Source organism: Dama dama, chromosome 29 (genome assembly GCF_033118175.1).
Source record: "Dama dama isolate Ldn47 chromosome 29, ASM3311817v1, whole genome shotgun sequence".
Classification (NCBI taxonomy): Eukaryota; Metazoa; Chordata; class Mammalia; order Artiodactyla; family Cervidae; genus Dama; species Dama dama.
Genome location: NC_083709.1, coordinates 37,787,372 through 37,801,328, shown reverse-complemented (window position 1 = coordinate 37,801,328; position 13,957 = coordinate 37,787,372). Strand labels below are relative to the sequence as shown.

Sequence of the window (13,957 nt, the reverse complement as noted above, 5' to 3'; positions counted from 1 at the left end):
AGTGAAGTGTTAGCTAAGCATGATTTCAGACATAGGAGTCTAAATAAACCTTATTTCAGAATAGTTAAAGTCACAGGCTGATGTATTTTCATAATTTTTAAATTAGGATCTTATTTTTTTGAGCAGTTTTAGGTTCACAGGAAAACTGAGGGGACGGTAGAGAGATTTCCCATTTATCCCTTGCTCCCTGGTTCCCCTCAACATGCATAACCTCACCTATGATCAACACGCTCTCCCAAGTGGCACATTTGTTACAATTGGTGAACCTCCACTAACATGTCATAATTACTACCATAGTTCTTATTAGGGTTCACCCTAGGTGTTGTACATTCTATGGGTTTGGACAAATGTATAATGACATGTAATCATTATGATTTCACTGCACTAAAAAACTCTCTGTATTCCACCTGATCATCCCTCCACCCCATCCCCTGGCAACGACAGATCTTTTTACTGTCTCCACAGTTTAGCCTTTCCCAGAATCTTACTTAGAATCATATAGTAGGTAGCCTTTTTCAGATGGGTGTCTTTCTCTTAAGAATATGCATTTAAGGTTCCCCCGAATCTTTTCATGGCTTGACAGCTCATTTCTTTGTAGCACTGAATAATGTTTTACTGTCTGGATGTACCATACTTCATCCATTCACCTAGTGAAGGACAAGTTTTGGCAATTCTGAATAAAGCTGCCATAAATATTTCTTTGCAGATTTTTGTGTTAACACAAGTTTTCAGCTGTTAGTTTTATAAGAAACTGTCAGGCTATCTTCCAAAGTGGCTGCACAATTTTGCACTCTGAGTAGCCATGAATGAGTGTTCCTGTCCCTCCACATCCTCAGCAACATTCGCTGGTCTCTGTGTTCTGGATTTTGGACACTGTGTTGTTGTTGTTTTCGGTCACTCAGTCGTGTCGACACTTTACGACCTCACAGACCAGCATGCCAGGCCTCCCTGTCCCTCACCATCTCTTGGACACTGTGTAGTGGTATCTTATTACTGTTTACTTTCTAACACTTCTAAATACGCCACGCCTAAAGACAGAATAAAGAGATGAGAACACAGTATCGCCTATTTTTAAGATGTCTAACACAGAAAATAATTCAACATTTCCTTCACCCACATGTGAAAACATTTCGTGCCTGTTTCTACCTACCTGCAGAAGTTGCAGGGAACAGAGGAAACAACTGTGGCTTAGGGAAAGGAAGATCAGGTCTGAACACCGCTCGGCTAGGCGGGTAAACTTGGACCATTTGTCTAATCTCCCTGATCCTGTTTCTAGTCTATAAATAGGAGGTTATAGAGGGTGGGCTTCCCCGGTGGCTCAGCAGAAAAGAATCCGCCTGCCAGTGCAGGAGACGCAGGAGACACGGGTTCGATCCCTGGGTCAGGAAGATGCCCTGGAGGATGAAGTGGCAACTAACTCCAGTGTTCTTGCCTGGAGAATCCCATGGACAGAGGAACCTGGCAGACTACAGTCCATGGGGTCACAAAGAGCTGGAGAAGACTGAGCGACTGAGCGTGTGCACACGCACGCACGCGCACACACACACACACACACACACACACACACACACACACAATAAGCCCAAGTTTTCCAAAGTCCATAGCAAGTTGATAATATTTTTCTAACAAAGCAAAGAAAACTTTACAGTGAAACACACTAAAAAATGTGCCTAGCACAGACTTGACCACTAGGAATGATGAACAGCATTATCCAGAATTGCTCTTGCCTTAACTGGCCACAGCTACTCTGACAATTTCATGTTACCTCCCCCAGAGGACACTCTAACAGCGATAGCACAGGCACGAGCGCTCCTCAGATGGCAGAGGCTTCATTAGACACTGGCCACATTTGAAGGATATTTTTCTCTGCGACGCTCCTTTCTTATAAACCATTCTGACTACAGCGTAATGCTAATATAACAGGACTCATCATGGAACCTCTGCCCTAATCTCTGTGGGAACATCAAGGAAACAGCAAAAGGAGTCAATTTCTCCCAGCCATCTGATCAACATGCTGAAGATATGTTGGATTCTAATAGTCCTAAATGTCCACATTTAGGACATTCCTGAATTCTAGTAGTCCTAAATGTCTACAAACCAAACATTTTCTATACTGTAAAACATCATCGTTATTTTAAAGGTATCAAAATTACTGACCTTGAGAAAAAAATTAATAGCTTATAGAAAAATAGAAACTCTCACCATGGATGATAAGAATATAAACTGGCCTAATTCTTTTGAGAAAAATTGGTGATATCTATAAATGTTTTCTATTTTCAAACCCTCAGTCCCAGTAACTCCACTTTTAGCCATCTATCCTATGAAATACTAGCAAAAATGCAAGAAGTTATATGTACAAGAATTTTAGGCCAGCATTATTTTTAGTAGCAAAAAAACAATATAATTGTCCTTCAATACAGAAAAACTAATTTATGCTATTTGTCCTAATGAATGCTACATGGTTATTAAGTAGAATGAAGTACATTTTATATGGGTTGACCTGGAAAAAGTCAATGCCAAAAATCACATTGTAGCACATGTATCACATGCTTCTGTACTTGCAAAAAATTAATAATAATAAATTACTATAAAAATCCTATGTATATGTTCTGCATATATTTGTATATGTACAGAGAAGAGTGTGCAGGGCATGAAAACCAACTGTTAACAGTGGTTATTTCTGGAGGGTGAGTAATGATGGGGAAGAGAAAAAGACATTCCATTTACTTATATTATTCACGTAAATGTTGATTTTATGAGCATGACCATGTTTTAATTTTTCAAAGAAAGGAAAATACCCAATCTTTTAAATGCCCCTTACCTTCAGTCAGCTGTTCCAAAGATCCTCTTGAAAGAAGACTTGAGAAAGACTCTACAACTGTGCATTTCTTCCTGTATCTGCACAGAAGAAGTAGAAGAGGTGAGAAGTAGAAAGAAAAAAGTAATAAATCAAGCTCATTTTCATTTCACATCCATTTCAGTTGTAATGTCACCAAAGGGTCACCAGAAACAGAACTCTAAACCCTAAAATCTGCAGGGCAGAGACCACCGTTTTGAAACCTGCACACCCAGTTCCCAGCACTGGCAACCTGTGGGCATTTAATCCAAGCTCACTGAACATGTTTATGTGTGTGGACAAACCTACATATAACAGTCAATACTGGGAGCTTTCCTGGTAGCTCAGTCGGTAAAGAAACTGCCTGCAGTGCAGGAGACCCAGGTTCAATCCCTGGGTCAGGAAGATCCCCTGGAGAAGGAAATGGCAACCCACTCCAGAATTCTTGCCTGGAGAACCCCATGGACAGAGGAGCCTAGCCAGGGTACAGTCCATGGGATCTCAAGAGTCGGACACAACTTAGTGATTAAACCAAACCAAACAATACTAACTCTGTCATGCCCCTTCCCTGATCTCTGTGGTTAAAATCAGGGTTTTCGTGGTTAAGGGTCACTTCACCACTGGTTAAGAATGGGGTTAGAGTGCAGTGTTTGGAAACTCTCTTCATTTGAGGGGCTAGAAACATAATTACAAGAGGGCATAATTTCACTGTTAAAATTCACCAATGCTAATTAACAGCTTCTGCTAGAGGCTTCATATACACACAAAACTGAAACTCCATGTCATTTTCACCAAGCAAAACTGTTCAAATATGTCCATTTAGGCAAATAAAAGACCCGCTTCTGCATTTACAGCGTTTCCCACATAAAAATGCTCCTTGGTGGGCCTGGAGTACCAGGCCAACATGTTGTACCTAATCTCTCCACCAGGGGGCCCCCAAGAGATGCTTGCTGCTAACCCCACTGAAATCCTCAGCACTTTTCCGTAGCTCAAATACCAAAAAGAAAAGAGGAAGGTATAGATGCCATGTGCTCAGCCACACCAGCATCATAGGATAATTCCTTAGGGGAAATATTTTTAATCTCTCACAAAAGTACAGGAGGCCAGGAAGCTCTGATGCTCTAAGTCCTTTTCTATAACCATGGCCAACTTCCAACAGAGCTCTCAGTGAAGCAAAGAACATCCATTTTTGTAACACAGACAGAAAACTTTTTAGGCATATCTCAAGTATTTAATTAGTCAGCTCATACTTTTGGCAGGTTTGTAAGGCGTCCTTCATGGCAGAAATGCCGTTTTGGATGTCCTGTTGCTCGAAGGTCATGACAGCCTGCAACACCACAATGGTACTGTAGCCCAAGGCATGGTACATGCTCTCCTTAGCCCTGGGAGGAACATGGAAATGACTGCATTTCAATTCAACTGAAAAGCATTCAGGTCTCATCTGACAATAACCACAGGAAATTCTAGTTCATCCATGGCTTGACTTTCACAGTAACGACTTTCACTCCTGCACCATGATCACTGAAATAACGTGGACTATGAAAGACATGCCCCAAAAATACTCAAGCACTGGGGACTTTCCAGTTCAAGTCCAGGCAGGCAGCAGGAAACTTGACAGGTTGAAGCAGAAAGCAACACATGCTTTTCCCTGTTTGAGCACAAGGGGGCAGCCTGCTGATTCATTTCTTAGAAAATGCTTCTAAGCAATCCTAATTTTTCCCAGTTGTACAAGAAGCAGTCCTTAGCTCTGAAATAAGTGTAAAATAAAAGCCATTGAAAATATATTCTGTGACACAGAAATTATGAAAGATAAGGTTTATTTAAAACCATCCCCTCCCTTCTCCCAGGCAGAGGCCGTGAGGAAGCAAGATCTGGGCAACCAGTTAGGTCAGCCACAAAGGGCCGAGACAAAAATTCATGGTAGATCTCTTACCAAATCTCATCTCATTATCTAGGAATCCTGATTAAAGTTCTTGATGATTCATATTATCAGTAAGAACTGCTTCAATTATTGAGGACATTTAGTCTCAACAGATGGTACAACCCAGACTCTCAGGCTGTGAAAACTTCACTATGTTTTTCCTCAAAACTTCTCAATCTATGTTCATTAGTTAATTATAAGATTTACAATATTAACGTGTGGTTTTGTTTTTAATTAAAATACAATATACAACAGCCTGCTGCTCTGCAAAACAAATACAAGCCACATTATTCCTTCCCCAACAGAAAGAGTCTAAACATCCTTTCAGAATCTGCAGTTAGTCCCAAACAGTGAGGGCACCGCTGATTTAAAAAAGAAAACAAACAATATGCAAGGAATAAGAGCAACCCAATGTAAATCAGTAATTGTGGTTTTTAAACATCACCTTTTAAAAAAAAATTCTGTATTGAAGTATAGTTGATTTACAGGGGCTTCCCGGGTGGCTCAGGGGTAAAGAATCTGCATGCAATGCAGGAGCCACAGAAGATTTGGTTCGATCCCTGGGTTGGGAAGATCCCCTGGAGGAGGAAATGGTACCCTACTCCAGTATTCTTGCCTGGGAAATCCCATGGACAGAGGAGCCTAGTAGCTACAGTTCATGGGGTCGCACGGAGTTGGACACAACTGAAGTGGTTTAGCAGACAGCACACATGCATAGCTGATTTCCAATGCTGTGTAATTCTCACATTTCAAACCAAAAGTTCTTCCAAGAGGAAAAAAAAGTATTTGAGTGGGGAAAAAAACAAAAAACATGTTTAACAGTGAAACATTCAGAAAGATCAGAGGATATAAAACTAGACTAAATATAAGATCATGTTGTTTACTTTCATTCCATATTATGACCAGTTTGGGTGTCAGTGGAAGAGGAAAAAAGGAGCTTTTTTTGAATAAAAAACACAGGAGACAGGCAGGAAGAATAAGAGAGGGGAAATAAGGAAAGAATGACTGGCAGAGAAGGAGGGAGAGAGGAAGACAGACGGACACAGAGACAGAAGATGATCTGAAGGACAGGCAGACATCTGAAGACTAAACAAGACAGAGGGGAAAAGGTAGCAAGAGGCAAGGTAGAAAATGTGAGTGCTGGATGGAGACAGCACTGGGTAACTTCCTTAGGCCAGGGGCTTCACCATCTTTTTTGTTGTCTGTTCCTAACCTCTGAAATGCTAACTGATTGCAACTCATCTAAATCTCAGAGTGTAATGTGCCTCAGTAGGCACATTACTTTAAGTCCCGTACATACGAACCTTTGAGAACTTTCAAAGATTCGAATGTGCGTTCTATCAACATCAGGAATCAGTAAAATTTCAGCTTGCCCTCCATCTCCTATTCCTGATGATTTTTTAGCTCTGTCATTGCCCACCTCCTCTCCCTCCTCCAGGCAGTAGCTCTTCTTGCCTGTTCACTGGATGCCAGCCCCTGTATGCCAACTGTTGTACTCTACTACTGTACTTTTCAAGGTACTGCACTGTAAGATTTAAAATGTTTTCTTTTTGTGGTTTTCATATATTATTTGTGTGAAAAGTATAAATGTATTACAGTACGGTATTATATAGCCAATTGTGTTAGTTGGGTATCTAGGCCAACTTTGTTGGACTTATGAACAAACTAGACTTATGAACACGCTCTCAGAACGGAATCTGTCTGTATGTAAGGGACTTACTGTAATTTCTAAGAATCAAAGTCAATGACCAGAGTCACATCACCCTCCCCACCCTACTGACTCCTCAAAGCAAAGAGTCCCACTCCCGTGCCCACAAGGTAACCATCTTGAAATTATGATATGGGGTCTAAGTTTCATCCAGGTCAGTGGCTGTGTTTGAAGGCATGCTGCTGCTGCTGCTGCTAAGTCACATCAGTTGTGTCCAACTCCGTGAGACTCCATAGATGGCAGCCCACCAGGCTCCCATCCCTGGGATTCTCCAGGCAAGAACACTGGAGTGGGTTGCCAGTTCCTTCCCCAGTGCATGAAAGTGAAAAGTGAAAGTGAAGGCATGAGGTAAGCTTATTCCTGGCAAGCTCCAGTCACACTGCACAGAGGGGCACTAGGGTCAAAGGGAGGCCTAGGAAGAAGGCTAAGCATAGGTTTTCCTGCCACATTATCAGAATTGATAGGTACTAGTCACTGAAATGGGGCTTCCCAGGTAGCTCAGCGGTAAAGAATCTGACAGCTAATGCAGGAGATGCAGGTTCGATCCACAGGGCTGGGAAGATCCCCTGGAGGAGGAGATGGCACCCCAGTCCAGTATTCTTGCCTAGGAAATCCCTTGGACAGAAGAGCCTCATGGGCTACAGTTCATGGTGTCGCAAAGAGTCGGACACGACTAAGCCTACACATGAGTGCTGTTAATTGAAATGAAACTGATGTATCACATAAATCAGGAGTCCCAAGAATATTTTCATTATCTTGAATTTCTTTTCAGTCTCCAAGATTAGCATATTTTAGTTCTTCCCATGCCCATTTCAAAGGAAACTTTTCTCAAACATATTTAAGTTCAGAGGAATACCCATAAAAATATTTCATTGAAGAAAACCAAATGAAGCTCTACAATACTAATAAGATGACGTTATTTGAACAAGTATAGAAAAAGACAGGAGAAAGAATCAGAAATGCTCTAATGATTAAAGTTGACAAGACAGGTTTCTTAACTGGATATTAAAACCAATCAAAAGAAGTCTCAACTAAATTAGCTTATAAATATTCAGATGGGAATGCAGAAAAATTAACTGAAAAGTATGACATCAGAGACAGAATCATCAAAAACATATGAAAAACATATTTTATACAAAAGAAAATTAATTACCATGGTCGAAGCAATTCTAAGGCATCTGTAAATTTGTTACTTAGAAATAAGTTCAATGCCATTGCACATTCTTCGAGGCCACTCCTAAGATCCACCTTAGTTGACAGCGACCTAAAGATCAAGAAAAAAAAATACACAGAATTTTTACAGTTTTTAGTTGTAGCAAGTTATCACAGGGAGTGTGTGGGTATGTACACTTTGGAGACAAAAAGACAGACTAGAACTCTAACTCTGCCACTTACTAGTTGTGTCTTTAACCCCTGAAACTTGACTTTCTCATCTGTAAATGGGAATACCACCACCTACTTCATGGGACTGTTTCAAGAATGGAACCAAGTGACAATTAATGCTCTTAGCAGCCACTTAATAAATGATTAATTACCCCCATCACTTCAAAAAGCACAAGCATAGGCACTATCTCTATTCATGAGGGGAAGCAGAGGTTATTTTGTTTTAGTTTGATTATGTAGGGGTAAGAATGTGCTTCAGGCTTCCCAGGTGATGCAGTGGTAAGGAATCTACCTGCCAATGCAGGAGACTCAGGTTCAATCCCTGGGTCAGGAAGATCCCCTGGAGGAGGAAATGGCAACCCACCCAGGTACTCTTCCCTGGGAAGTCCCATGGACAGAGAAGTCTGGTGGGCTACAGTCCGTGGGTTCGCAAAGAGTTGGACACGACTGAGCATGCACGCGCGCACTCAAGAATGTGGTTGGTAAAAAACTGCATCGTCCAAAATCTAAAGAAGACTCCACCAGGTTATTTGTTTTTGCCTCCACAGGAGCTATCTTACAGCTTTGTAAATTATATATAACAGATAGCAAGGCAAAATAACTGTTGTCTACAGATCTGTGTTTAAAAAGAGACAACAGGCCCAAGATGGAGTCCCTTATGCTAAGACTCACCAGGACCTAACCAGTTTCAATCTTCTCCAAGAATGTGACCTATAACCAGTCAACCTGGAATATCCTGAGCAGCACTAGGAAGTCTGCTGAAAGGCCCCTCCCACTCCCCCTTAGGAGAGAAACCTAGCCTAAAACAATGCATTCTTGGCTAACAACTTCCTTCTTTCCCCTGTTTCCTCTCAGCCTAGAAAAACCTTTCCTTTCCAGCAGCCTGAAGGAGCTCCTTTCAAACGCTAGTTGGGATTCTGCCCAATTCACGAAGAGTTTAATAAAGACAATCAGATCTTCAAATTTATGCTATTAAACCTGTTATTTAACACATGTAAATTCTGTCCCAGCCTTCAATTGACTTCCTGCCTCCACTATAGAAGAAGCCAGTTTTGCCTGAATTTGCACATTCATTTCAACATTCCTTTACTCCATATAAATTTGTGCTGTTTTGATATCACCTTCAAATCTGTTTTAACATCTGCCCAGTTCCCTCCCTGATTAATGAGTTAAGCAAACTTTTTAACATCTGTTCATGTTTACATCTGTGTGAGTCATAATTTTACCCTTTTTAGAAAATCATGTAAACTACTTATGATTGACAGAAAATCCGCCCTTTCAAACAAGAGCCATCTCTAGAAGTGTTGCAGAGAAGCCAATTCGGACTCCATGTTGGAAACTGTTTCTTTGACTTGCTTTTTCATTGTTTTTGTTATTATAATCATACGTAGTAGCCTGCCTCAGAGGACCCTGCCCCTCTGCCTGACTGTAAACTAAAGAGCCTTTGTTCGGCTCACAGAGAGAGAATCTGACTCTGCCCACCTGTGAACAGAAGGGATTAATACACTCCTTCCAAAGGCTGACCGTTCCTGGATCCGTTCTGCAAAACTGAAGATTCTTTTTACTTTACTTCTTCACTGTCTCTCCCTCTACATTCTGTCCTTTGACTTCAGTTCCTCATATGCTTCTCTCTCTCTCTCTCTCTCTTTCTCTCCCAGATTTAATAAAAAGAACCTGGCATCTAGGCTCCAAAAAGATGGTTACTTTGAGACACTAATCTGCCATCTCCTCGGTCAGCCGGCTTTCTGAATAAAGTCATTCTTGCCTCAACACCTTGTCTCTCAGAGTCATTGGCCTGTCAAAGCAGAGTTAGCTTGGACTTGGTAAAAAAAAATGTTTTGTGTAACATTTCTTAACAAGAAAATAGGTCAGTAAGGAGACAAGCAGTACAATGTTTCATTTCAATGCACCCAAAGTTGAACTTCTGAGCAACCAGTCCTCTCCATATTCACTTTTTAAGCAAGAAAACAAAATCCCACTTCAGTTACTCATCTTCCAGAAGCGGGTTCCGAAATTGCTACAGGGAACCACCCACTCTCTGCTCCAAGGGCTTCTCATGGCTGGTTCCTTCTTGTTTTTCAGATCTCAGCTCAAAAACCAGGGAATCAGAGTGCCTTGCTGATCCCAGCCCATCTTATCTCCCTGTTTTGTATGCTTCACACCTCTTATTACCATCCAAAATATCTTGTGCCTATATTTGTGGACCTGTCTTTGGCTACCTTTTCTCTCTAGGATATAAATGCAAGGAGGTTGTTTTCATCACTGCTGCACCCCGAGGGCCTTTGCTTGTACCCAGAACATAGTAAATCTGAGTAAGTACTGTTGACTCAGTAAGTATTGCTGAGTGGGCAGGTGAGGGGAACAGAAAGGCTGCTCTGGGTAGAGACAAAATTCCTCATGCCTGGGACCTGAAAGCATCTCTCCTCCAGGATGGTGCAGACAAGAGACAAGCTCTTAGAAAAGGAGTGAGCTGCGGAGCTCAGAAATTGTGATGGTTAATTTTATACACCAATTTGAATGAGTAAGGAATGTCCAGATAGCTGGTCCAATACTACTTCTGTGTCTGTGACAGTGTTTCTGAAAGAGATTAGCCTTAGAATTCATGAACTGAGTAAAGCAGATGGGCTTTCACAACGTAGGTGGGCATCAGTCAATCTGCTGAGAGCCAAAACAGAACAAAAAAGGCAGAGGAAGGATGAATTCGTGATCTCTTCCCTCTTTGAGCTGGGACATCTATCTTCTGCTCTCCTGTGCTCCTGGCTCCCGGCTCTTCAGGCTTGAACTGAATTGCACCACTGGCTTTCCCGGTTCTGCACCTTGCTGACAGCAGATCCCAGGACTTCTTGGCCTTGATAACCACACGAACCAATTCCCATAATAAATCAATCTCTTTCCCTCTCCCTCGATCTCTCTTGATATATCGCTCCTATTGGTCTCGTTTCTCTGAGAAACCTAATACTAACAAACCTCTCAGGAAGATTCTTCACAAGTTGCTTAGCACCTCCCATATGAGTCCACCATAGAATTTTGTCAGTGTTGCTTCCTCAACATCTCTTGGATTCGTCCTGTGGCACCTCCACTATCCGCCAAGTGAGCAGTCATTTGCTGCCCAGTATCTACAGACATCTCTCTTCCCTCACTTTCTCCCCCCACCTCCCCGCTCTCCCAATTAAATCTCTACCCAAAATTCATTCAGCTAACATTAGAGAGTTCTAACTATGCACCAGGCACTCTTCCAGGTTTTGGAATACAACACTGAACAAGACCCACAGGGTCCCTGACTGTGGAAGCCCTGTCATTCTCCTGAGGAGGGACAGCAGACTGAGGGAGACCAGCAACTCGGGTGACCTCAGCCTGCAGTAAGTCATCTGGGGAAGAAACTGCCGGGGAAGCAGGCGGGGTGAGGCTCCACACTACAGAGGATGCTCACGGAAAGCTCTCAAAGAGGGGACACCCGAGTGCTACAGAATGAAAGCAGGTATGGGAATGGCTCGGCTGAGGGGAAAAGAGAGATTCTAAACTGGGCATGTGGTGAGCATGGCAGACAGTGAGGGGAAATGAGGAGAGAAATCGGGCAGAAACCAGAAGCCACAGGGGCAGAGAAGGTGGATTTTACTCAAAGAGCAAAAGGAAATTTCTAGCTCTGAAACCCCCACTCCCTTTCTCATCACCCCTTCCCTTCACCCAGTAGGTTTTCCAGTGGACCTTTCACCTGTTCTCTTAATTCCACTCCCACCAGTTCTCTCAGCACAGCTCATCTTTTGTTACCAGGAAATGGGCTGGAAACAGATATGGTCCCCGTGCCATACAAACAACCACCTGCGCATCTCAGCTGGCCACACTGGCCCCTGGGGGGATGTATTTGCAAGCCCAGCTTAGAGGGAGAAACAAACGCAGGTGTTCGGCACCTCCCAACACAATGAACTCAGCCCTTCTTAGCACTTTACTAACCCGCTCATGTGAAACTAAGCCTCCCTCCCCTCCAGAATATCGGTCCTACCGTGTATTCTACAAGGAATGACCAAGACAGCAAGTGTCACTTCCACTAGAACTTCTCAAAGACATCTTGGGGTCAGTGGTTTTATCCACTTCCACCACCACCACATTAGCTGAGAGCTTCATCACACTGGATTCTGAAATAGTCTCCAAAAATCCCCCCTGATTCTACTTTGATTAGGTGGCTCTCAAACTTTATCGTGCATTCAACTCACCTGGCACTACTGGTAAAGAACCTGCCTGCCAATGCAGGAGACCTAAGAGATGTGCGTTCAATCCCTGGGTCGGGAAGATGCCTTGGAGGAGGAAAAGGCAACCCACTCCAGGATTCTTGCCTGGAGAATCCCATGGACAGAGGAGCTTGGCAAGCTATAAGCCCAGGAGTTACAAAGAGTCAGACATGACTAAAGTGAATTTATACACACACAACTCACCAGAGGGCTTGTTAAAATATACTGCTCAGGCCCGCCACCAGAGTTTCTGACTCAGTAGGCCTGTGGTGGGCCCAGCAAGTTCCCAGACAATACTATTCTGCTTTAATTCACCCAGGATACCACTCTCAGACTATTCTTCCTAAAACAGATGTTCAGTCATACTACCCCCTTAGATTAAGGACCTCAAGTGGCTGCTCACACTTATCACATAAAGTTCAAACCCTTCTGCCCTGCCCACCACACCTGTCCAATCGGACTAGAGTGACAAGTACTACTATTTAAAAACAGCCAAGTATCTCCAGCAAGTATCTCGTGACCATGGCATCCTCCTCCTCAAGCCTGATGTGATGTAAGAAAACCCCTGGGCTGGCGATCAGAAGTCATCATGGTCATTCTCAAGCTGTAACTTTCAGAAAGTCACTTCATAACTGCTTCTGTGTGTCCACAGATTTGAAGCGATGACCACAAAACTTCACAAATGTCTGAATGAAACTTCCGCTACTAGTGCCCTTAAGGACACAGATTAATAACTTGAACTCAAAGAATTCCAGAGTTGCAAGGCATTTCAGTTAGACATGTGCTCCTCGGAGCATCAGGATCCTTCTACGGAAATCCTTCCTGGCTCTTTCAAATTGAAGTATAATCAAAAGAAACCATGGTTGTCGATGCATTTTGTGAGGCTAAACAAACGAGAGGAAATATAACCAGGGAGGCAAATGGGCTCATTAAAGATGCTCTGGCCAGGAAATGAGAAGACAGAGCAGCAGGATACAATTCAACATTTCCTGGCTGTGGCTCCTGGGGTATGTCACCAGTCATCCAGGACTGCTAGCTTGTGAAATAGACTACACTCCCTCCTTGACTACCACACAGCTTGGTATGGAGGAGCAATACATTGGGTGTTGGTAGAACAAACAGTCACATGAGAAATAAGTACTACATGAGGTAAGGTACTATTATTCTCTAGGCGGTCTAACTACCCACATACTTGCTCAATTTTGGAACACTGCTCTGCTTTGCAGATGTCTCTCTGGGCTGTTTCACAATAAATTTACAAGTACTTATTTTTACAAATGCATTAGAAAACCTGTTGATTAAAAGACAGAGTAGGAGTTTTCATTAATTTTTTTAAAGAAAAATCTTAATTTTGAAATGAAACCTAGGAATGCAATACTTGAACACACCTTTACACAATTTCTTACATTTCCTTTCTTTTTCTTCCTTTATAGATCTTTAACTTCTTCCTCTCTGCCCACTTTTCAACTCAGAAACATGAACAAACCTCACTCATTTCTACTTAAAAATCAGCAAAAAAAGATAACTTTCTCTTGACTCTGTTTTTCTCCTGAACCTCTCCCACTCTTTCTCTTCATGGACAAGAGCTTCAAAAAGGAGTTGATTCTCACTTTCCCTACTTCTCTCCTCCCGTTCATCTTCAGCCACTACAGTTTTGCTCCTGTCGCAATTTCCTTGAAACCGTCAAAGCTAAAGGTCTCTGATGACCTAACTACAAATACAAAAGATGCTTTCCAGTCTGTATCCATATAGACCTCTTTACAGTAGCTGGCTCTGCTGACCTTATTCCAGAACTCACCTCTCCCCAACCCACTGCGCATACTGCAGCCACCATCTCACGGAATCTTCCTGTCCCTCAAACCTCCATAGCTCAGCATGCTATC

General features: G+C 42.5%; 1 protein-coding gene across 3 annotated transcripts in view; it reads right to left on the bottom strand.

Moving 5' to 3' along the window:
* TTC39B (tetratricopeptide repeat domain 39B) overlaps window positions 1-13,957 on the bottom strand; it is a 145,854-nt gene that overhangs the window by 49,162 nt on the left and 82,735 nt on the right. For all 3 annotated transcript variants that reach the window (XM_061132624.1, XM_061132626.1, XM_061132625.1), the window contains 3 exons: window positions 7,619-7,729; window positions 4,087-4,218; window positions 2,822-2,898 (listed from right to left, as the gene is read on the bottom strand). In XM_061132624.1, the coding sequence (XP_060988607.1) occupies window positions 2,822-2,898; window positions 4,087-4,218; window positions 7,619-7,729 (320 nt within the window). The remainder of the gene's footprint in view (window positions 1-2,821; window positions 2,899-4,086; window positions 4,219-7,618; window positions 7,730-13,957) is intronic.